The sequence below is a fragment of the Arachis ipaensis genome, chromosome B10 (genome assembly GCF_000816755.2).
Source record: "Arachis ipaensis cultivar K30076 chromosome B10, Araip1.1, whole genome shotgun sequence".
Lineage (NCBI taxonomy): Eukaryota > Viridiplantae > Streptophyta > Magnoliopsida > Fabales > Fabaceae > Arachis > Arachis ipaensis.
This window is the reverse complement of record NC_029794.2, coordinates 11,621,536-11,646,600: the sequence shown is the minus strand read 5'-3', so window position 1 is coordinate 11,646,600 and position 25,065 is coordinate 11,621,536. Positions and strand designations below refer to the sequence as shown.

General features: G+C 36.2%; 3 protein-coding genes and 1 pseudogene across 3 annotated transcripts; 2 read left to right on the top strand and 2 right to left on the bottom strand.

Moving 5' to 3' along the window:
- Positions 505-5,393, top strand: LOC107620136 (probable LRR receptor-like serine/threonine-protein kinase At3g47570). The gene is made up of 5 exons (XM_021114446.1): positions 505-560; positions 798-921; positions 978-1,089; positions 1,288-1,387; positions 4,778-5,393. The coding sequence occupies exons 1-5, from the start codon at positions 505-507 to the stop codon at positions 5,379-5,381; spliced, it is 996 nt and encodes a 331-aa protein (XP_020970105.1). The 3' UTR covers positions 5,382-5,393.
- On the top strand, positions 5,404-7,489 carry LOC110268351 (annotated as a pseudogene).
- LOC107620135 (pleckstrin homology domain-containing protein 1-like) lies at positions 7,821-8,739 on the bottom strand (the record flags this gene model as incomplete). The annotated part of the gene is made up of 1 exon (XM_016322349.2): positions 7,821-8,739. A coding segment is annotated over one exon (435 nt), but the record flags the coding sequence as incomplete, so codon positions are not given.
- On the bottom strand, positions 13,750-14,319 carry LOC107620134. The gene has a single exon (XM_016322346.1). The coding sequence runs from the start codon at positions 14,317-14,319 to the stop codon at positions 13,750-13,752; it is 570 nt and encodes a 189-aa protein (XP_016177832.1).

Here is a 25,065-nt window from a genome sequence, read left to right as displayed (position 1 = left end):
CAGCCCTCCGCCAGTCCGCCTCACCTCACTCACCCAGCCCCCAGCCCCCAGCCGCCCGCCGTCATCCTCTTCGTCTCACCACCGGTCTGAACTCTGAAGGAACCAACTCAACCAAGGGAGTAGGAACAGGACAGATACAGACCCGCCACCCGCGAACTCGCCGTTGCCGCCCAATCGAACTCGCCGTTCCAGCGCCGTCGCCCTCGGCCAGTCGCCGTTGCTTTTCCGGTCGAACTCGTCGTTGCCTCGCCCTTCTGCTCTGTGACTCTGTCAAACAGGTAAGGTAAGCTCCAGTTCTGTAATCTGCTTCTGCTCGGTTCTGCACTTGAAGTTTAGTGATTGTTCATTGTTTTGTGAAAAATGCATTACACCCGCTCTGTTCTGCATTGCACTTGTAAGTTGTAAACTTACTTTTTTTCTGCACTTCTTGCTGACTTGCTGTTATGAATATGAATATGCTTGTTGAAATTGTTAAGATGAATATCCTTGTTGAAAGCTTGAAATATGAAACTGTTGAATATGCTTATTGAAATTGTTAAGCTGAATATCCTTGCTGACTTGTAAGTTGTAAATTTGTTGTGTTGTTGATTTGTACTGGAAATATGAAACTGTTGAATTATATGCTTGATTTGAATCTATGAAATATGAATATGTTTGTCTTGCTGAATATGGAATTTAACTATTTAAGCATTTAAGTTTTAAGGTTGCTGTCTTGCTGAATAGGGATTAGGAACTAGGGAATTTAGGATTGTTATTGTTTTATAATTTTGCGGTTTTGCTACTCCATATTCTTTTAGAATGTCTGCTGCGAATACACCATCAGAAACACCATCTTCGCAAGAACAAGGATCAACTGCTGATGCATCAATCGGAACCCAAAAAAACAATAATAGAGCAAAAAATGATCTTGCATGGGTCATTGTAAACAAGTTGTGGAGTCTGAAAAAACAATTCTGCTATGCATATATTGTGAGAAGCTTATTAGGGGTGGAGGAATTCATCGGTTTAAGCTTCATTTGGCTGGAAAAGGAGGAGATGTTGAGTCTTGTCGAAAGGTGCCAGCTGCAGTGAGACACCAATTCCATGAAAGTATTGAAGAGCTTCGAAGCAAGAAAAGAAAAACTCAAGTATGCTTTTATTTATTTATGAATTTTCAATCACCTTTAGATGATTTAGGTATGCTTTTATTTATTTATGAATTTTGATCAACTATGATTTTCGTATGCCTTATGACATGTTTTATATTATTTTTTATCTTGATTTGTGAAACATTATCTATAATGCTAGATCAATTGGATTTGGAAGATGATCGGAAGGATGATGGAGCTAATAATTCTGTGGAAAATGCAAATCAAAATGAAACCAATCAGGATGTAGCTCCACATTTGTCAGATGAAGAGCAACTTGCCGACTTCGAAATCACTCCTTGGATTTAGTTTATGAATTGTTATCCATATTGTGTTTAATTAAGATACTAATGTACTAGTACTAACTACTTTCATGTTTATCTTTGTATTAGTTATATTTAGACTTTGAAACTTGGTTGTTTTTAAAATGTTGGTGAAGAACTAACGATATGTATTTTGAATTTATTAAGTTTATGACTATTTTTAATATTTTATATTTTTTATTCATGTGAAACCGGTTTTACCGGTTCAAGCAGCAGTTTATCGGTTGAACCAATAAACCAATAAACCAGTAACCTGACCGGTTTGATCACCGGTCCGATTCTTACAACTATGTGCTTATGGCTCTGTTAGGGTTTTCTTCTAAATGTGAAGGCTGGAGGAAGGGGTTTCATGGAAACCCACCTTTTCAAAAGTAACTGAAACGTTGCTTCCCACTCAAACGACGTCGTTTATATGGTGACTGGGTAGGACAAATTAGCCCCTGTCCATTTCAACTTCTCCATCTCAACACTGACTGAATACATCATCCACTTCATATGACAGGTCACGCACCGAACGAGCCAGTTCAGCGTTTTCCGTCAAGTCTCGCCGGAGAAAAACGCATGGGAACCGCCTTGTGTGACGGAAATCGGAGATAGAGACCAAACTGGATCGATTTTATTTTAAGGGGTCGCATTGTCATTCTTGAAAATGAACAGGAGTCGGGTTGGTACTTCACTTTTCAAATTTCAAACAGCGTTTATAGATAACATGTTTTCGGTTCACATTTATTTTTAGATGTTAATTTGAATATTAATGTAAATTAAAATAAAATTTTACAAAAGTTGCGAGTGTCTGTGATAAATAGTTAATTTTCTAATTAGATTTAATTTATTTTTATATAATTGTCAAATTAGTATTTTTTTTAAAACTTAATTACAATCTAAAAATTTATGCTTTCTGCTCAGTTATTCTTCTATATATCAGAAAGTCACCCAAAAAATTATATAAAAAAATTCAAAATCTTAGTTAAAAGAACGTGCAAAAATGAAATCTATATCTAAAGTCAATAATAATTTTATTGAAAGTTACGACTTACGAGGGAGATGGGTAATATATGTTTATGAATTGAAGTAAAATCTTAGTAAGTGTAGATAAAGAAAAAGCCGATCGCGAGAAGATGATGACTTTATGAAACATTAGTTGTATATTAAAATAGAAATGAAGAATAAATTCTTAATCATTTGTATCAACCAGTTACAAGGCTGAAGCTTGATAGAATCTAGACGTATGATTCCTATTATTAAGTACTTCTTTTTGTCTACTGATTTTCCATGCTTTTATTGTCGCATTCTGCACTGTAAAATAACAATTTTCATGATCAGATTTCTCTTCTTATTTATTGCTTCACAAATCTTAATTTACATGGGTCACCTACAACGGCCAAATCCTTGAGTTCAGAGACCGATAAGATAGCATTGCTTGCTTTGAAGGACAAGCTTACCAATGATGATCCTCATGCTCTGCCATGATGGAATGAGTCTCTCCATTTTTGTGAATGGCAGCGCGTTACATGCAAGTTGCTGCCACATGAGAGTCTCATTCCTACAACTGCAAAATTAATACTGGGTGGTACTCTTGCGCCATCCTTAGGAAATTTAACGTTTTTCAAGGAGTACTGACATCTACTTGCATGGTGAAATTCCAAGACAAGTAGGTAGTTTAAAGAGGCTGAAGATTCTTGACTTAGAGAGACAATAATCTTGGTAATCATATTCCCGTAGAGATGATAAATTGTTCAAGCCTTCAGGTGATTATATTGCTATACAATAATTTAACTGTCAAATTTCCTTCATGGCTTAGTTCTATGGAACAACTCACTCAATTGGGACTTGTAGCCAATGATTTTGTCGGCAATATCCGGCCTTCTTTGAAAAATTTTTCATCACTTCACAAGTTGTCACTTTCACAAAATCATTTGGAAGGAAGCATAACTCCAGCTTTAGGAAGGTTGACGAATTTAAAATTTTTCGCCCTGGGACTAAATAATTTTTTTGGATTACTTCCTCCTTCACGTTACAACCTTTCAAATATTCAAACTCTCTCATTAGCGGGCAACCAATTAGCGGGTAATCTTCTCTCAAACATAGCTCAGGTTTTTCCCAATCTTCAAAATTTTGCGTATAGAGGAAACTTATTCACTGATATTTTTCCATCTTCAATATCTAATCTTTCTGAATTGCAAAAATTTGATATAGAAGAAAATGATTTTTATGGACTAATTTCTCCACTTTAGGAAGTTTACACAAACTGCGGGAATTTAAAGTGGGTCCTAATAGATTTGGGACTGGAAGAGCTCACGATTTGGATTTCTTTTCTTTCGTTGACTAATTATACTCAATTGCAAAAGCTGGACTTTTATAAAAATTATTTAGGTGGTGCATTGATAATTCTCATAGGCAACTTATCAACCAATCTTATTAAGATTTTGCTTGACATGGGATTGAATCAAAGATCTGGAAGAATATCTGGAAAAATTGAAAATCTATTTGGCTTAGGTTCACTTTTTATGGATGAGAATGTCCTTGAGGGACCATTTTCAAATTCAATTGGAAAGCTTAAAAATCTAGTAATAATATTTTTGAGTAAGAACAATCTTTCAAGTAACATTTCTACTGGTATAGGCAATCTTACTATATTGGCAGAAGTTTATATAGACTTTAATGCATTTGAACTTTAAAGGAAGTATTCTATTTACGTTGATATACTGTAAAAAGATGCATATATTTAGCATTTTTAAAAATAATTTAAGTGAAAATATACCTACTCAAATCTTTGGCTATCAAGAAGGTTTAGTAAATTTTGACTTATCCACCAACTCCTTTATTGATTCAATCCCTCTAGAGTTAGGTAATTTGATGCATATCTCAAAATTATATATGTATGCAAACAAGTTTTGTGGTGTCATCCCATGGAACTTGGTGTGTAACACTATCAGAGCTTCGACTAGACAGAAATTTCTTCTATGGGAGTCTACCCCATTCCTGGGATCTTTAAGATCCCTTGAAAGGTTAGACCTTTCTAATAATAACTTCTCAAGCACAATCTCCATGAACTTGAAAACCTGACTTTTTTGAGTAATTTGAACTTATCTTATAACCATCTCTATGGTCAAGTCTCACTGGAAGGAGTCTTTAGTAACATCACTATAATATCACTCATTGGAAATAATGATTTGTATGGTGGGATACCTCAACTGAATCTCTCTCCATGTCCTGAGTTTTTCTTAAACAAACATTAGAGCTCTCATGAAAAGAAAATTACTCTCATCGGTGTGATTGGCAGGCTTTTGATCTCTTTCATAATTTTATTAGTATCTATTGCCTCAGGAAGAAGTCCAAGAAGTTATCTTTTTCACCATCACTAAAACATAGATACTTAAAGGTTTCCTATGGAGAGCTACATCAAGCAACAAATGGATTTTCTTCATCCAATTTAGTTGACACGGGAAGCTCTGGCTCTGTGTATAGAGAAACCCTTGTCTATTTTGAGAGACCTGTTGCTGTGAAAGTGTTGAATCTTCAAACAGGTGGGGCATCGAAGAGTTTCATGGCCGAATGTAAAGCTCTAGGAATAATTAAACACAGAAACCTTCTTAGCCTATTGGCTTCTTGTTCAAGTGTTAACTACAAAGAGAATGATTTTAAGGCCATAGTGTTTGAGTTCATGTCTAATAGGAGCCTAAAAACTTTGTTGTACAACACTATTGAAGATAGCGAGTCCACAAATCTGAGTCTGAACCTTATGCAAAGGGTAAATATTGCTCTTGATATAGCTTTTGCATTGGATTATATTCACAATGATTCAGGAGTTGTAATTCATTGTGATATTAAGCCTAGCAATATGCTTCTTGATGATGATATTGTTGCCCGCTTGGGAGACTTTGGTCTAGCTAGACTTATTTCAAGGGGACAGAAGCTATTCTACCAGTAATCATGGTAGTTCCTCTATAATTATGGGAGCCATCCGATATGTTCCACCAGCCACCAGGTAAAAGTGCTCTTGATCACTTTTGGTAATATTTGTCTACTATTTCTTCAAATTAATTCATGTATTATTATTTGTTAGATTCACGATATTATCATGCATAATTGCATTAATTTACTTATGATATCTACCTTGTTATGGCAATCAACTCCTTAAAATATTTATTAAATTGAAAATAACTAGTCTATAATCATCATGTTGTTGCGGTATGTCTATTCTTCTTCACTTATCATTTTGTTGGAATCATTTAAAGTATGGAGGAGGTGGGTCAGTATCACCACAAGGAGACATTTATAGCTATGAAATTTTTCTTTTGAAAATACTAACAGGAAAGAAACCAACAAATGACATGTTTGGTGAAGATCTAAGTCTACACAAGTTTTGTAAAAAAGCAATTTCAGAAGGAATCACTAAGATTGTTGACTCAAGATTGCTAACTCCGTATGGTGAAGGAGAAAGAAAGATCACACAAAAGCAAAGTATCAAGGAGTGTTTAGTGTCCTTTCCAGGATTGGAGTTGCATGTTTTCAAGAGTTTTCCACTCAACGAAACATTCTTTCAGGTAATATTCCTACTGGCATAGGCAATCTTACTATATTGTCAGAAGTTCACATGGACTTTAAAGCATTTAAAGGAAGTATTCCATTTACCTTGATATATTGTAAAAAGATGCACACATTCAACATTTCGGTAAACAATTTAAGTGGAAACATACCTACTCAAACTTTTGGCTATCAAGAAGGTTTAGTAAATATTGACTTATCCACCAACTCCTTTACTGGTTCGATCCCTCTAGAGTTAGGTAATTTGATGCATCTCTCCAAATTATATATGTATGCAAACAAGTTTTGTGGTGTCATTCCCGTGGAACTTGGTGTGTAACACTAACAGAGCTTCGATTAGACAAAAATTTCTTCCATGGGAGTCTACCCCCATTCCTGGGATTTTTAAGATCTCTTGAAAGGTTAGACCTTTCTAATAATTTCTCAAGCACAATCTCCATGAACTCGAAAACCTGACTTTTTTGAGTAATTTGAGCATGTCTTATAATCATCTATATTGTCAAATTCCACTGGAAGGAGTCTTTAGTAACATCACTGTAATATCACTCATTGAAAATAATGATTTGTATGGTGGGATACCTCAACTGAATCTCTCTCCATGTCCTGAGTTTTTCTTAAACAAACATTAGAGCTCTCATGAAAAGAAAATTACTCTCATCAGTGTGATTGGCAGGCTTTTGATCTCTTTCATAATTTTTGTTAGTATCTATTATGCCTCAGGAAGAAGTCCAAAAAGTTATCTTTTTCACCATCAGTAGAACATAGATATTTGAAGGTTTCCTATGAAGAGCTACATCAAGCAAGAAATGGATTTTTTTCATGCAATTTAGTTGGCTTGGGAAGCTCTGGCTCTGTGTATGGAGAAACTCTTGTCCATTTTGAGAGACATGTTGCTGTGAATGTGTTGAATCTTCAAACACGAGGGGCATCGAAGAGTTTCATGGCCAAATGTAAAGCTCTAGGAAAAATTAAACACAGAAACCTTCTCAGCCTACTGACTTCTTGTTCAAGTGTTGATTACAAAGGAATGATTTCAAGGCCATAGTGTTTGAGTTCATGTCTAATGGGAGCCTAGAAACTTTGTTGCACAACACTATTGAAGATAGCGAGTTCACAAATATGAGTCTGAACCTTATGCAAAGGGTAAATATTGCTCTTGATGTAACTTTTGTGTTGGATTATATTCATAATGATTCAGGAGAAGCCGTAATTCATTGTGATATTAAGCCTGGCAATGTGCTTCTTGATGATGATATTGTTTTCCACTTGGGAGACTTTGGTCTAACTAGACTTGTTCAGTTGTTCAAGGGGACAAAAACTATTCTACTAGTAATCATGGTAGTTCCTCTATAATTAAAGGAACCATCGGATATGTTCCACCAAGTAAAAGTGCTCTTGATCATTTTTGGTAATATTTGTCTACTATTTCTTCAAATTAATTCATGTATTATTATTTGTTAGATTCATGATACTATCATGCATAATTGCATTAATTTAATTATGATGTCTACTTTATTATGGCAATCAATTCCTTAAAATATTTATTGAACTGAAAATAACTGTTCTATAATCATCATGTTGTTGCGCTATATCTATTCTTCTTCCCTTATCATTTTGATGGAATCATTTAGAGTATGGAACAGGTGGGTCAGTATCACCACAAGAAGACATTTATAACTATGAAATTCTTCTTTTGAAAATACTAACAGAAAAAAAAAACAACAAATTACATGTTTGGTGAAAATCTAAGCCTACACAAATTTTGTAAAAAGATAATTCCAAAAGGAATCATTGAGATTGTTGATTTAAGATTGCTAACTTTGTATAGTGAAGGAGAAAGAAAGATCACGTAAAAGTAAAGTATCAAGGAGTGTTTAGTGTCCTTTGCCAGGATTGGAGTTGCATGTTCTCAAGAGTTTCTCACTCGACCGATGAACATTAAAGATGTCATAATGGAGCTGCATGCAATTAAACACAAACTCCTTCCATAAATAGGTGTCATGTTTATGAGAAACATTTAGCTGCTTTGAGTTGGATTATCCTTCTTCTTTTTTGTGAATTATTGCGTGTTGTCTGTGTTTTCTTCTCTACCATTTACAAGGATTAAGGAATAATACTTGCTCACCAATTTATTACCATCAATCTTGGTTTATATAAGAAACTGTATCATTACATGTTCGTTCTCTTTAATCACGGTAATGTGAGATAACAATTCAACACGATTGATTAATATACACAAACAGAAAAGGGCAAAAGAGAGGTTTGATTTGTCGATTTACCGAAACAGATTTCACGCGCTTGAGGAATCATCGCTTGTCGTAATCGACGATCTCATCCTCAGTGACGGATCTAGAATGTTGAACAATGGAGCGACCAATAGAGTTGATCCAATCCTCCTTCTCCTTCTTCGAATCGGCGATGAAGTACATCGTGTCGTAGCGCGTGGATAGCTCGAATGCACAAGGCTTGTTGAGCGCATCCTCCGCGCCCTTAACGGTAAGGCAAGACGCGACGGTAATGACGCCGCGTGGCTTTGATGCACGCGTGACGGTTGAGTCCTTGAACCAGAAAAGCTTCCCTTGCTTGAGGACGAACCAGCGACGGCGCCACGTTTTGATGTACTCTCCCTGCTTTGTTAGCCAGCCGGTTCGCTCAGGGTTCGACCAGAACTCGATGGCATCGTGGTCCGCCGTTGCCGGATTGGTTGCGAGGCCAACCGCGGCGCGCCACAGGTTGGCAAAAAAAAAAAAAATAACACAATGAGTATTGACATTTTAAAATAAATACGTTAGAAATGTCACCCTAAAATTTATGAAGTTCTTTTAAATGTATGTTATATTGATAGAATTAAAAAGGATTTAGCCGATTTTTTTTCTCTACAATCTTACTTCTACCTAAAATTTTAATCTTTCTTAAGAATTTCCAAAGATACATATTAGAACTCCAAATTTCTAAAAGTTTAATTATTTTATTAGTCTTTGTAGTTTCACCAACTTTTTAATTAAATTTTTATATTTTTTTAATTGAGTCTCTATATTTCTTTTAATCTTGTAATTAGATTTTTTTCATGTCAAAAATATTAAAATTAATAGAATATTTCTCTCAAAAAATATGTGATCAAATATTTAATTAGGTTTTTAATTACAGATACTTTTTAAAAACAATATAAAAATTTAATTAAAAAAATATAGGGACTTAATTAAAAATTTAGTAAATCTATAGAAATCAACAAATTAATTAAACCATTCCTAAAAATCTTCTGTCTACTATTCTTTGATGCGATTTTCTGGATTTATCTTGTTTTTTAACAACATAATCTTGGGTTACTATAGATTAGTATGATTTTCGGTATGTCTATATCTTGAAAAATATCTAAGCATTTGTCCTTTAGATCACTTTATATTTCTCAGAATCAATCAAATTCTTAAACTTATATTTGTGTTGTCATCATATAAAAAGGTGAGATTGTTAGTTTCACTTTCACATATCTCTAATTGAGTTTTGATGATTATACACACTCAAATATAATTTAATAATTTCATTATTTACTATTTAACATTTTCTCAAGTGTTCAATGCAATAAGATTTTTTTTTCTAAAGCAATATGTGTTAAGTACAATTTTAATCCCTAACGTAGAGATCGAAAATTTATTTTGTCTCTGCCCTTTTTTTTTTGCTACAAAATGGTCTCAAAAATTTCAGTTTGTTTGAAAATCTTCCTTTTTACCAAATTTTTTATTTTTATTACCAAATTACTCCTAATTAAAAAAATTATAAAATAAAAGAAAAAAGAAAGAAAGGAAATTCGCGGCATCGCCACCACTGCTGTAGTCCTTTCCACGCGATCCGCCACCACCACTGCATCTCTCCTCCTCTCGCGATTCGCAGTTCACTGCCACAGCCCCTCCTGCCCCACCACCTTTAGCCCTTTTTTCTTTAATTTTTCTATTTTTGTTTCTGCTTCTAGTTTGCTTTTGTTGTTGCTTTGATTTCATTATCCATTGTTGTTGGTGGTGTTGTTCTTCTAGTTGTTGTTGTTTCATTGTAGTTGCTGTTTCACTGCTCCTGTTTTCTGCTTCTGCATGCTGCTTCTGCATTCTGCTTCTGTTTCTGCATGTTAGGGAAGATGGGGGAAGGGTATTTTCGTTCGAATGACTATTTTTAAACAAACTGAAATCTTTAGGACCATTTTGTAGTGGAAAAAAGGTCGGGGATGAAATAAATTTTCAGTCTCTACGTTAGGAACCAAAATCGTACTTAACCCGTAATATATTATATATATAAACTAAGTGAATGCCAAATCTGAGAAAGTGTTATATAATTTCAGAAACTATATCTAAGTAAACAATTCATGTTAGAACTTCTGCCCCCAAGTAATAGTATACCTCCAAAATTATGTCATTTTCTCACGTGCGAAAAAAATTTAAGGGAATGAAAAATTTCAACCTCAAAAAGTATCATAGCAAAACACGCATTATGACTGCAACGGTTTAATTCAAATATACTCAACAAGTTAAACCGTTTGAAGGCATCTTTTGACGTTTAACTACAAAATACTACCAAAAGGATAAAAGATAGTGGCACAAGAAAAAAGAATTTTTCCTTTGTACCTTCTTACAAGTTATGATAAAAGGTGACAGTGTGTGAAAAAGGGTGTCCAACGGTTCTTGAATGCCTTAGGACTATATATGCAAGACCTTTATACCTTGATCAAGTGATGAAGAGTGGACAAAAACATGTTGAAGGTGTTGCAAGTGTGAGTAGCTGCACTTTCAGTGAGAGAAAACCAGAGAGAAAGGCACAATTGCAAAATACCTAATAGCATAAAATGGTGAATCACACTTTACAGGTGAGTTGCAAATACATATATATACAGCACCTACACTATACCTTAGCTGTACTAGATCAGAACCCTTCTAACAAACTAGTAACCAATTTGCTGAGGTGTCATCTAATATAATTATCAACATGACTAACTGATCAGGCACATATCAGCTCCTAACTTAAATTACTCTAACTATTTATTATCAAACTTAGAGGTTAAGTGACACCCTCCCTTAAGTTAGGAGCGTATATGTTCAGCATGCCTAGTTTATCTCGGAGCCTACTAAACACGGTTGGTGCAAGTGCTTTGGTGAGCAAATCAGCCACTTGCTCATGGGTTGAGATGGGTAGCAAATGAATGAGTCCCTCTTGAACTTTATTCCTCACCACATGACAATCCACCTCTATGTGTTTCGTCCTCTCATGGAACACAGGGTTAGATGCTATGTATATTGCTGACTGACTATCACAGAAGATGTTGATAGCCTTGGTAAGAGGGATCTGCAGATCCTTCAAGATGTAACTAATCCATTGTGCCTCTCTAGTCGCACTCGCTAATGCTCGATACTCTGCCTCGGAGGATGATGAAGCCACTGTCAATTGCTTTTTACTCTTCCATGTTATGAGTGAGTTTCCCAGGTAGAAACAATAGGCTGAAATTGATTTCCTAGTGTCTGGGCATGCTGCCCAGTCCGAATCTGAGAACCCAGTCAGATTGAAATCTGGTTCTGATGTGAAAAACAACCCTGCTGCTGGGGCTCCTTTTAAGTACCTGAGCACATGATGTGCTGCCTGCATGTGCTGTGTGGTTGGGCAGTCCAAAAACTGACTGAGCTTTCCAACTGCGTAACTTATATCAGGTCTGGTGTTAGCTAAGTACAAGAGCCTCCCAACTAGCTTCCTATAAGCTGAATGATCCTTCAGTGGTTCTCCTCTTTCTCTGGACAGCTTCACGATATAATCCAATGGTGTTCTTATTGGTTTGCAACCTTCAAATCTTGTGTCTTTTAACAAGTCCATCACATACTTTCTTTGATAGAGAGCAATACCTTTCTTTGATCTTGCAACTTCCATCCCTAGAAAGAACTTCAAATCTCCTATGTCCTTGATCTTGAATTTCTCATCCAAGATCCTCTTAATTCGATCGATTTCCTTTTCATCATTTCCAGCTATCACTAAGTCATCCACATAGACCAGCAGTGCTGTAAAACCAGATTCTGTCCCTTTCGTGAACAAGCAATGGTCTGATGCTGACCTGGTGTATCCAGCTTCTACCAAGACAGAATGTAGCATGTGGTTCCATTGACGACTAGCCTGCTTGAGTCCATACAGTGATTTTTCCAGCTTACACACCTTCCCATCTTCAATTTCCAAACCTTGTGGTGGCCTCATGTAAACCTCCTCCTTGAGTACGCCATGCAAGAATGCAGTATTTACATCAACTTGTTTAAGCATCCAACCTTTCATGGCAGCCAAGGCTAGCACAATCCTTAGTGTTTTCAGTTTTACCACTGGGCTAAATGTGTCTAGATAATCAATACCGGCCACCTGTGTATACCCTTTTGCTACTAACCGTGCCTTGTGCCTTTCTATCGAACCGTCCGGGTTGTGTTTTATCTTGAAGACCCACTTACTTCCAATCGCTTTCTTCCCATGAGGCAGAGTTGTAAGCCTCCACGTTTTGTTCATTTTAAGAGCCTTAAGCTCAGCATTGATCGCATCTTGCCAACAGGGTTGTAACACCGCCTCCTCATAACACTTTGGCTCGATATCATTGGTTAGTGCAAGTGAATATGCTTTATGTAATGCAGAAAGAGATTCATAAGACACAAAGTTTGACATTGGATACCTGACTTTATCGTTGATGGTTTGATTTGGATTAGCTTTGTCAATGGTGGTGCTCATACAAACAAAATCCTTTAGATAAGCTGGTGGCTTTCTCTCCCTTGTGGATTTCCTTTGTACATTATGTTCAGAGTATCTTAGTTGTGAGTTTTCCCTGGCTAGTTCTTGGGTATTTTCCCTTTGATTTGTTGAGTCACCTTTAGTGACTCTCGATGAGTCACTCGTGTGCTTGTAGGAAGAAGGGCCATGGTCCAATTCCAATGTTTCAGGTCTTAGTGCAGGTGGTGCAATGGTTTTATTTATTTTTAATTCTAATGTTGATGCATGATTGTTTTTATCTTGTGCAAAAGGAAAATGGTTTTCGTAAAATTCCACATTTCTAGAAACAAAAATTTCTTTGGATTTTAAGTCGATTAAAACATATCCTTTTGTCCCCTCCCTAAATCCAAGGAAAGCACATTTCCTGGCTCGAGGATCCAGCTTGGACCTGTGAGCATTGATGGTGCTGGCATAGGCCAAGCAACCAAAGACCTTTAGGGTCAGTAGATCAGGGAGAGATTGATGCAATATTTGAAAAGGAGACTTGTCCTTGAGAAAAGTAGAAGAAATCCTATTCATTAAGAAAACAGCATGCTTAACAGCAAAATTCCAAAAACAATGTGGGACTTGAGATTGAAATAGTATAGCTCTGGTGATGTTAAGAATATGTTGGTATTTTCGTTCTACTATCCCATTTTGTTGAGGAGTCTCAACACAGGAAGTTTGATGCAAAATTCCAGTTTTAGCAAAAAAAGATTCCATGAGAAATTCTGGACCATTGTCAGTCCGAATGATTTTGATAGATTTGTTGAATTGAGTTTGTATGAAAGTGATGAAATGTTGAACTAGATTGCATACTTCAGACTTCAATTTCATCAAGTACACCCAAGTATATCTTGATTTATTTTCTACAATGGTTAGAAAGTAACGATGTCCACTGGTGGATGGCACTCTAAGTGGCCCCCAAATGTCTATGTGTACAAGCTCAAACAATTGAGTTGGGTCAGAACTACTTACAGGAAAAGGATGTCTTTTCTGTTTAGCTAGATGGCAAGCATGTAATCGGGTATAGCTCTAAAACTGTCAAGATCTTCCCAAATGGATTTCAACTTTGTGAAATACTTAGTTACATCTAGGTCTCCTTGCTTGATGGCAAACAACTCTTCTTGCAACTCTGCCACCCTAAATCTGTCTCCTTGATAGTATCGGTGCTTTAATTCACTCCACAGATTGCTGGCCACATTGTTCCAAACAACACTTCTAGCTATGTCTGGACTAAGGGAAAGGTTTATCCAAGCTACGACGTAAGTGTTACACCTATCCCATGCCTCAAAGGTTTCATCATCCTTATTAGGCTTAGGCAAACTACCATCAATAAATTTCATCTTGTTCTTCCCTTTCAGTCCCCACAGCACAGATCTACTCCAATCACCATAGTTTTTACCATCGAGAATAACAGTAGTAAGAGGAATACCAGTGCTCTCAGAGGGATGAAGATAATAGATGCTCTCTGGATCCTGATTCGGTTTGGTACTCTTCTTGCTAATGCTCGCTTGAAATGTTGTGAGCTGATTCAGAAAATTCATGAATGCTTCTGCATTTACACCTTCCATCGCACCTTCCAGCAACGTCGATTGATAGAAGCCTCAGTGATTAACCTTCTTCCTACAATCTCGTTGATCGGAGTCACCTTCTCACAGTTACAGAGAGTGTGAGGCGGCGCACTCTCATCAAGCTCTATCGTATAAGTTTGTAGGAAGAGAAGAAAGATAGAAAGAGAGGATGAATTTGACTTGAGAAATTAGATGGAGAAAGAAAGAAATTCAACGGATTAAACTCAAATTGAAATTAGATGAATCACACGCTGAATTGAAAAGAAACTCAAAGAAATTTCAGTTTGGAACGAGATACAGAATCTGGATCGAGAAGAGAGGAATTTGGATCACCATTCGCATAACTGAGCTCTTGCAAAATTGGCAAGATTTCAGATCAGGCTGCACCTTCCTCAATCTGAATCTCAGTGCTTGCCACACTCCACGCTCACCGCACCATGTTGAAGGTGTTGCAAGTGTGAGTAGCTGCACTTTCAGTGAGAGAAAACCAGAGAGAAAGGCACAATTGCAAAATACCTAATAGCATAAAATGGTGAATCACACTTTACAGGTGAGTTGCAAATACATATATATACAGCACATACACTATACCTTAGCTGTACTAGATCAGCACCCTTCTAACAAACTAGTAACCAATTTGCTGAGGTGTCATCTAATATAATTATCAACATGACTAACTGATCAGGCACATATCAGCTCCTAACTTAAATTACTCTAACTATTTATTATCAAACTTAGAGGTTAAGTGACAAAACACAAGAAAAGATGCATCTAATAAGAAATCATTTCATTGGTATCTTCGCCCCATAAGTCAATACTTATAGAAGAAAGACGAAATAGTTTGTAATCTAGGACTTTCTTGTGCATCCATAGTGTAGATTACATACATGTAAATCTAAGGATAGTTCCCGTTCATTTGATAAAATTTTTGAACTAACTAAAAACTATGATAAGTTTTTTAACCGAGTTATTAACTTTCTGGACTTTTAATGCTCTTATGTAAACACTGTGGAGTTAAATATCAAAATGGTTCATGAACTTATAATTGAGCCTCACAGTCATTTCTAAATTTGTATTGGCTCTAATATTGTCTTTGAATTTAACAAAGGTGACTCACGGTCGTCACTGAAGTATTTTTCAGGGAATATTCTTTAACAGCGTGATGACCTGTATGAAGAGACGCCACCGTGGATAGATAATGGCTATATGATGTGACTGTTATCGTTATTTAACTTAATTTAGTCCCTGAAGTGGTTTATAACCCTAATCCCCAGTTTGAGTTCCAAATAGTTATGTCTACCATTAGAAACCACTCTTTTTCTTCTTCTCCTCTGCTCTCCTTCTTTTCTGCCAATGTTAAGCGTAGTTTGAATGGGTCATTATGTGTGGAGGCAGCAACCTTGTTGGTAGCTCCAGTAACCTTCTCTTTCTGAATGCATATTTTCATGTGTATCCATATTTTACGTGTATCCATATTTTCATGCTGATGGAACCCGAAGTTTGGAATAATAAGAGTTGGAGATAACACACACATATGGAGTCAAGGAGAGGGGCATCTATGCAATAATTAATTATATAATATAAACATCCAGAGCAGGTGGCCATAAATTGGAGGCATTTAATGGCTTCCACTTATGTTGCAGTAAGTGATTGTACTATGCTCATCATTTATTGAGCACGATCAATTTCCACGCATCTTCACGTGTTAGTTGAGCAACCTTTAATAGACGGCAACTTCCCCAACTGTACTGGTGTTAAGAAGAAAACAAATGGTAAATGTATATGATGGATGAAGCTATAAGGTATCTAATCTATCTATCCATCTAGTGTTGCACAGGTCACCCAGTCTGATCTCTGGTGATGGATTCGTCAGAGATCAGGTCACCGGCGGAGGGAGAGAGGTTGGGGACACCAATGGCGAGTAGGAAGAACCTGGGGATTCATTCATTGAGTCTGAGGATAGAAGAATGGCATTTGGTCGCGGCTACACAACACCAGCTGGATCTACACCGGTCGATATCCATGGCAAATTCATCGTTGATCTTTCTAAGATTACTGCCTTGTTCATCTTTGGTAATTGCTCTCTGCTCTCAGTGCTCTGATGTGTATGGATTTATTAATAATATGATTAATTTGGGTGTGTTTGTAAACTGCGATGGTGCAGGGAATGAGATGGCAGAAAGAATGGCATATTTCGGGCTATCAGTGAACATGGTGGTGTTCATGTTCTACGTGATGCACAGACCCTTCAGCAGTTCATCGAATGCAGTGAACAACTTCTTAGGGATATCTCAAGCATCATTGGAACTGGGTAGTTTTCTAGCAGATGCATATCTGCGGAGATACTGGACAATAGCCATCTTCACTAGCATTTATCTGGCGGGTTTGGCGGGAATAACATTGTGTGCAATAATGACGATATTTACACTGAAGCAAGAGGGATGTGAGCAGCTGACACTACTGTTAGGGGAGTATGAGGCTGCGAAGCCATGGTAGATGAACTATCTAATGGTGGACACAACAGTTATAAACCATTTCAGGGGCTAAATTGAGTTAAATAATCATAACAATAATGTCATATAGCTGTTACCTATCCACTGTGGTGTCTTTCCGTACGCGTCATCATTCCGTTGAGGAATATTTTCTGGAAAATATTTCAGGAACGACACGAGTCACCTTTGTTAAATTCAGGGACAATATTGGTAGCGAAAAAATAGCGACCTTCTTCGAAACTGCCGCAGAATTGGCAGAATTGTGGCGGTTCTGAGCTGCGGTATGGCCTCCGCTGCAAATCAATTGTTTTGGGTATATATATTTAAGAATCAGCAGATTCCAATTTTAGGTTTACTCAGTAGAATCGGTCCATCGCCGATCTGCTCCCTCCTCGCTCTGGTTCTGTTCTTAGGTTCACTCAACTTCTTGGTTCAGATTATTGGTATAAAAAAAATCCCTCTTTCAAATTTGTCCCGTTTTCCTTTTGGTTTCAGTTTTCAATTCGGTTCAGATTAATCTTTTTCTTCTTGATTTGGTTTCAATTTACTCTTTTGTTTTGTTTTGGTCTTGCCAAGAAGACAGTACAAAAGGGGTGAAGCGAAATCCAATCCATCAAGACGTACCTGTACCACTGTGAGGACTTGCTGCACCTCCATTCTGGCTCTTTCTTATCTGGTACGTGATGACATTTTCCTTTCACTGTACCTTTTTTTGGTCTGAAATTTGTCTGTGATGTTTAAATGTAAAGTTCTATCACATCTTGAAAGAAAATTATCCTTAATCAGTACCCACGAAAATTCCTAAAAACTCAGTATATATTTGTGCAAAAAGTAGAATCATTCACAAAATCAAGGCATGTTTTGTTACATAACCTATGCTAATAGTTCTTATATTTGGATATGCATGTATTGTACTACATTCCGAATTCATGTAACATAGGCATTAATTATTAGAATGTGAATCTATCTTATTAACTCACCACGATAAGTCTCTGGCTGCCTTGCTAAACTTATGGCAGTTGTAGCTCTTGAAAAAATTCTGACCTATAAAGAAATTTTTTTTGGTGACTCTGACCTATAAAGAAATTTGAAAGAATTATAATGAGAGTTATAAAATCCAAAAAACATAATTCTTTGTAAACGTTGCAATATCCAGCAGCATGCTAATCCAAAGAAAACCAATAACTAAAGGGAATTCTACATCTAGACTCTAGACTTATAAACACTTAAAAGACAGAAATAAAACTAAATACAAAGTAACAACTTTAGAGAAAATTGATACTAAAATTATGAAAACAAAAGAAATAATAGTTTCAAAAATACTTTAAATGATAACTTACCAGCAAACCTCCTTCCAACCCTAAAACCTTTTAATAGCATATGGCAATTATTTTATCGAGTACCATCCAAATAAATATTAGTATATTCTTTAATTTTCCCAACATTTTTGGGAAATGTTCAAGACTAGAGCACCTTGAAAGACAGAGATGTACAAGATTGGTCAACTTGATAGATGGAAATCTCTTAAGCCTCCTGCAACTTGGAGCACTCAATAGGCTAAGTCTATCTAAGAATCCAATTGATTTGTGAATTTTAATTAATTCAATCACATATTCAATGATAGGTGTACTAAATTTGGGACTCTGGATATATCAGGTATTTTTTCTACATTAGAATGATATGACCGTCAAGCTCATGTACTGCAGGCCTGCAGAAAAAAAAGGACGTCAAATGATGAAAAATCTTAAAGATTTTTATTGTCATATGTAAAGGTTCTAGATGAAAGAATTTTAGACTTGCCTTTTGCTTTTCAAGAAACCTAACTGACTGTATACTCTTGCTGGATAATTGGAATATGACAAGTCCCTCCAGATGAAAATCAAGTGGTAAATAAGGTGAATAATAGGATATACATCTAACCAATGGATATATATTTGTCAAATTCTTAACAAGATAGGAATGCCTAGCTACTCCTTTGCTAACAAAAGATTTAGTGTAGTTCAACTTAAAAAATCTGTTAAACTAACAAAGATTCAAAATTAAGTGACAACTTAACTTAATTCAAATAACTAATAAAGTCATAACAAAGTAATAATACTCTAATCAAATGTCAAATTTCAAATGCATCTTAAATATCTCTCGGTACTAAATTAATTGGTGCATGCTAAACTTTCACTATTAAGTAACTAAAACAACAAAGCTCAAAACTAATAACATAGAGGGAAGCTAATGATGGATTGAGCATGAAGCAGATTATGGTTTGCTTCTGCCTTCAATGATGGCTATATTATTTATAGAGGCTAAGAACCCAAGAAGCCAATCCTCATTCCTTGCATATCAGAGTAGTTTGATTGGTGATGCAACTCTGTATAAATACAACAACAACAACAACAACAAAGCCTTGTCCCACTAGGTGGGGTCGGCTATATGAATCAAATGATGCCATTGAGCTCTGTTATGTATCATGTCTACAGAGAGACCGTTTATATGTAGATCTCGTTTGACCACCTCATGGATGGTCTTCTTAGGTCTTCCTCTGCCTTTCACCCCTTGTCCATCTTCCATCTCATCCACCCTCCTGACTGGGTGTTCTGTCGGTCTTCTTCTCACATATCCAAACCACCTGAGACGCGATTCTACCATCTTTTCCACAATGGGTACTACTCCAACTCTCTCCCTTATATCTTCGTTTCTTATTTTATCCAATCGCGTATGACCACTCATACATCTCAACATCTTCATCTCTGCCACACTTAGCTTATGTTCGTGCTCCCCTTTGGCCGTCCAACACTCCATACCATAAAGCATAGCCGATCTTATAGCAGTGCGATAGAATTTGCCTTTAAGTTTTAAAGACACTTTTTTGTCACATATAAAGCCAGATACACTCCACCATTTTGACCAACCTGCTTGGATCATATGATTTACATCTTGTTCAATTCAATCTCTCCATTATCCTGTATGATGCACCCAAGATACTTAAAACTTTTAACTTTTCGTAGGATGTTTTCTCCAATCTTCACCTCTATATTAGGGTTTTCTCTTCTCAGACCGAACTTACATTCCATATATTCCGTCTTGCTACGGCTTATACGCAGACCATACACTTCTAGAGCTTCTCTTTATAATTCCAACTTCTTATTTAGGTTTTCCTTTGACTCTCCCATAAGGACAATATCATCGGCAAAAAGCATGCACCATGGCACAGGCTCTTGGATGTGCTCTGTGAGTACTTCCAAGACTAATGTGGAAAGTTATGGACTTAAGGATGATCCCTGGTGTAATTCTATACCAATAAGAAATTCCTCTGTCATACTACCTTGAGTCTTTACACTAGTTGTGGCCCCATTATACATGTCTTTAATTGCAACTCTATATAGATAGTGTGATAATAATATTTATGTTCTTGTAGCCCTGAATGTAAAGTGTAAATAGTAGTAGACTACCAAATAAGTAAGGCTTGCTACGTTTATTTCCTCATATAGTTTGTTTCTCCAACTAGCTGGTTCTAATCTTTTATCTTTCTTAATAAATCATTATCTCTGCTCTTTGTATAATATGTCCTCTGTGTTCACAATGTTGGAATTTGGAAATCGCATGCAATATCTGAATCTCTCTATTCCTTTATCTGATGATTATCTTTTAATTTTATCTTTTTATGTGCATGATTCAATATTTTTCTTTTATTTAATTTGAACACATGATCAATTTTCCTTTCTAGTGGGATACCCCTCACCTTCAAACTAAATGACTCTAAAATCAAGTGAATTTTTTCTTTGAATTTTCCACAATGTAACAGTTCTTGTCTCAATCAAAGTAATGTAGCAAATTTGGTCATAAATATAAATTACATAATGGATAATATGAATCTTCATATCTCTTTCATACATGGACCACACTTAATTACAGTAGGACATTCTTTGTTTTCAAACTATAAAATGGCATTATATATTATTTTCTCCAGTTTATATATTATTCCTAGTATACTTCATGAGATGTGCAGCATTGTCATTGTGATTTAGAAGTGGCCGCTTATATTATCATTTCCTGCCTATTTTGACTGTTTGAAAAAGTTCTCCAATGCTAAGGATTACTATATTACTGCTCATTTTTTAAATTCACTGTGAAGATAATGTAAACCTTATCATTACTGTTTTGCAATTATATGCTGCTTCCATGATACGTCTGTCTGTTTGCTTTTGGTTTTGTTTATTTATTTAAATAACAATACATAAAAATATAAATTTAGTGATATTGAGTGTCTAAATGCTAACTGATTGATGTTGCTTGCTTGAGTTTTCTTTATTATGATTATATGTAAAGTACTGATTTCTATGCTTAGTTTGAGATTGAGGGTTAAGTTAATAAACCACTAGAAAGTACAGTAGATCTTATTTGCTTAGATAAGATCTCAGTTGTATATTTGCTCTCTTTTAGTCTTTTTCATTTAGAAGAAGACAAGTTAGTTAGGGTGTTTAAATAATAATATATGTTAGAAGCTAGGAAAAATAAATTTGAAAGGGGTATTACATGACATTGAACTTCAAAAATTGTATTCAACTCAAACAACTTGTATGACAGTGACTTTTAAACCATGGAAAATTTTTTTTGTTAAATTCTTTATATACATTCAAACTATTTTTCTGTAAACATAACAAAGGATATTTAAAGCCTCTATTTTTTTCTTCTTTCTTGAGGTAACACCTAAAGAAGGGCTGAAAATATAATTTGAAGATTCTATTCTTTTTATCCACTATGATTGTTTACTTATATTTTTGTTTTAAGTATTTTTTAAATTTAACTTCTACTCCTCTTTTTCTCTTTTATTTTTTAAGGAAGCTTTTTTTCCCTTTTTTATTTTTTGCCTTTGAAACCAGCCATTCTTTCTTTCAATAATTTTTTAGAAAGTGCATAATTTTGCAATGAGTAAGCAACCTTCCCAATACCATTCGTATGCTCTATATTATCTAGGATACAAGTAACTTTGTTTCTGTTTTCTTTTTAAGTTATTCTCCCACTCTCCCTATAGGATTACTTATAAGAAATTATTGAATTTAACTCTTTTATTACTCTCCCATTACATAATTATGATAAACTGTAATTATTTCTTTTGACACAACCCGAATTTTTTTAAGCTTTTCTAGTTGTATGACTTTATTAATTTTATATTCATTTTTTGTATGATTTCAATAAATTAGATATAAATAAGAGTTGGATTTCAAAGCCATGAGCTGGTACAAAATATAGGATTGGTTTGAATAGATTCTTAGATTTCGCATTTGCTAATGCATCGTCCGATGGGATGAAACATTGTCCATGTCCTTCGTGTGGGTTCCGTCTTCTCCAAACTAGAAAGAATGCCTACGATCATCTGCTGATAAAACCTTTTCTCCCTAATTATTACCTTTTGGTTACATCACGGTGAGAGATGCGTAGTAGAGAGCTCTAGTGGTAGACAAGAAGCAGAACCTTATAGAGACCTCAGGGATCCAATACGCGACATGTCTATGAGGCATTCAACTTCCCAGGACTGATTGGCGATGACGAAGACTCAAATAATGAACATGCTTGAGGGGATGCGGAAGAGTTACCATATATATACGGCAAACCTAGTTGCGAGGCCTGTAATTTTCATGACCTGTTTGAAGATGGAGAGCAAAAATTGTATCTGGGATGCTTAAAATTCTCAAAGCTATCTTTCTTGCTGATGTTCTACCATATAAAGTGCATGTGTGGAGTGAGCGATAAAGCATTTGAAATGATACTAGAGTTACTGGGGGAAGCCTTTGAGCATACAAAGATTCTGAATTCATTGCACGATGCCAAGAGGATCATAAGATAGATCAATATTGCTTACAAGAAGATAGATGCATGTCCGAATAACTGCATGCTATGCTAGGGCAGCGACCAAGAACTATTTAAATGCAAGAGGTGCGGGACAGTGAGATGAAAGTAAAAGACTAAGAAGAATTCTAGAGTAAGGATCAACATGGATGTTAAGAAGAATGGGAAATCACAGGCAGCGAAGATTCTTCGTTACTTTTCACTTGTTCCACGATTGCAGTGGATGTTCATGTCCAATAAGATATCCCTTGACATGTGGCATAAGAAAGGTCCTAACTCTGACGATTCTTTGAGGCATCCAAGGGACGGTGATGCATGGAAGACATTTGATCGAAGATATATTGACTTCTCTAGCGATCCGCACATCGTTCGCTTAGCCTTAGCTTGCAATGGCTTTAATCCTTTTGGAAACTTAAGTTCAAAGAATCAATTTAGCCCGTGATTCTTTTTTCGTACAACTGACCTCCCTAGGATTGCATGGAACCCACTTCTTTTATTCTCTCTATGATTATTTTCGGTCCTAAAATGCCTTGAAATGATATAGATGTCTACCTAGAACCCTTGGTAGATGAGTTGAAGCAGCTGTGGGGTGGTGTTGAAACATATGACGCTAACGAAAAAAAAATATTCAAGAAGTATGCTGTGTTGATGTGGACAATTAGGGATTTTTCATACTTGGGAAATTTACACTACAACAAATGCAGATACTAGTAGCATTTTTTTTTGCTATTTGTGGCAGTTTTAAACCACCGCAAAACCGCTCTATAGCAGTTTTCCAACCGTCGTCCTATAGGGGGGTTAAGTATTGTGGCGGTTTCTGTTGGTATTATTGTCGCTATCTTCAAATAAAATAACATCAACTCTTAATACCTATCTTCCGCTCTATTCCTCCAAGGAATTCATCCGTGCAGCAATGTATCCCCACATTGCCATTGAATTAGATAACTTAGAATACTCTCCATTGCCTGCCTCTTTATCTTCTCTGCTACTACTTCATCCTCGATTATCTTCCTTTCAATTTTTCGGCTATAACCTCTGCTTGTAGTTTAAACAGCATCCTTTGGATCCCATCTATTTGAGCTCCATCCCCTGACAGATGCGAACTCAGACGGAAGAGTTGACTTGAAGTCGTTCCGAAACCCACGCTACGTACTCTACCTAAGTGCTTTTTTTTCGAGAGCTTGGGCAAGCGAATCATTTTCAGACAACATTTTAAAAGATTCATCACGCTGCTCAATCTCCATAATTTTTTTTCCTACCGGCATAAATAAGCAAACATAAGCAATTACAAGTTAGAGCTTCTTCATGTATTTAGGAGCCATTAATTCGTCTGTGCACTAAGTTCCATAACTCCCTCTACTAACTTTCCTCCCTTGTAATTTCGACGGTAACAATATAGTTTATACCATCACCATATTCCACCAAACAAAAAAAAAATGTAGTCGAAAATACAGTTCAAAGTGAATTCAAACGTAAATTATCTCCTTTCTCCCTCGTCTTGCCAGGCTTTTTGATCCGTGATGAGCGGATAATTTATACGCTTTTTGGCATTGTTTTTAGTATGTTCTTAGTAGGATCTAGTTACTTTTAGGGATATTTTCATTAGTTTTTATATTAAATTCACATTTCTGGACTTTACCATGAGTTTGTGTGTTTTTCTGTGATTTCAGGTATTTTCTGGCTGAAATTGAGGGACTTGAGCAGAAATCAGATTCAGAGGTTGAAAAAGGACTGCTGATGCTGTTGGATTCTGACCTCCTTGCACTCAAAGTGGATTTTCTGGAGCTACAGAACTCGAAATGGCGCACTTCCAATTGCGTTAGAAAGTAGACATCCAGGGCTTTCCAGCAATATATAATAGTCCATACTTTGGCCAAGCATTGACGACGTAAACTGGTGTTCAACGCCAGCCTTCTACCCAAATCTGGCGTACAGCGCCAGAAAAGGATCCAAAGCCAGAGTTGAACGCCCAAACTGGCACAGAAACTGGTGTTCAACTCCAAGAATGACCTCTCCACGTGTAGACTTCAAGCTCAGCCCAAGCACACACCAAGTGGGCCCCGGAAGTGGATTTATACATCAAATACTTACTCATGTAAACCCTAGTAGCTAGTTTATTATAAATAGGACCTCTTACTATTGTATTAGGCATCCTGGATTGTATTTTGATCCTGTGATCTCGTTTAGGGGGCTGGCCATCTCGGCCATGCCTGGACCTTTCACTTATGTATTTTCAACGGTAGAGTTTCTACACTCCATAGATTAAGGTGTGGAGCTCTGCTGTTCCTCAAAGATTAATGCAAAGTACTACTGTTTTCTATTCAATTCTTCTTATTTCGCTTCTAAGATATCCATTCGCACCCAAGAACGTGATGAAGGTGATGATTATGTGTGACGCTCATCATCCTTC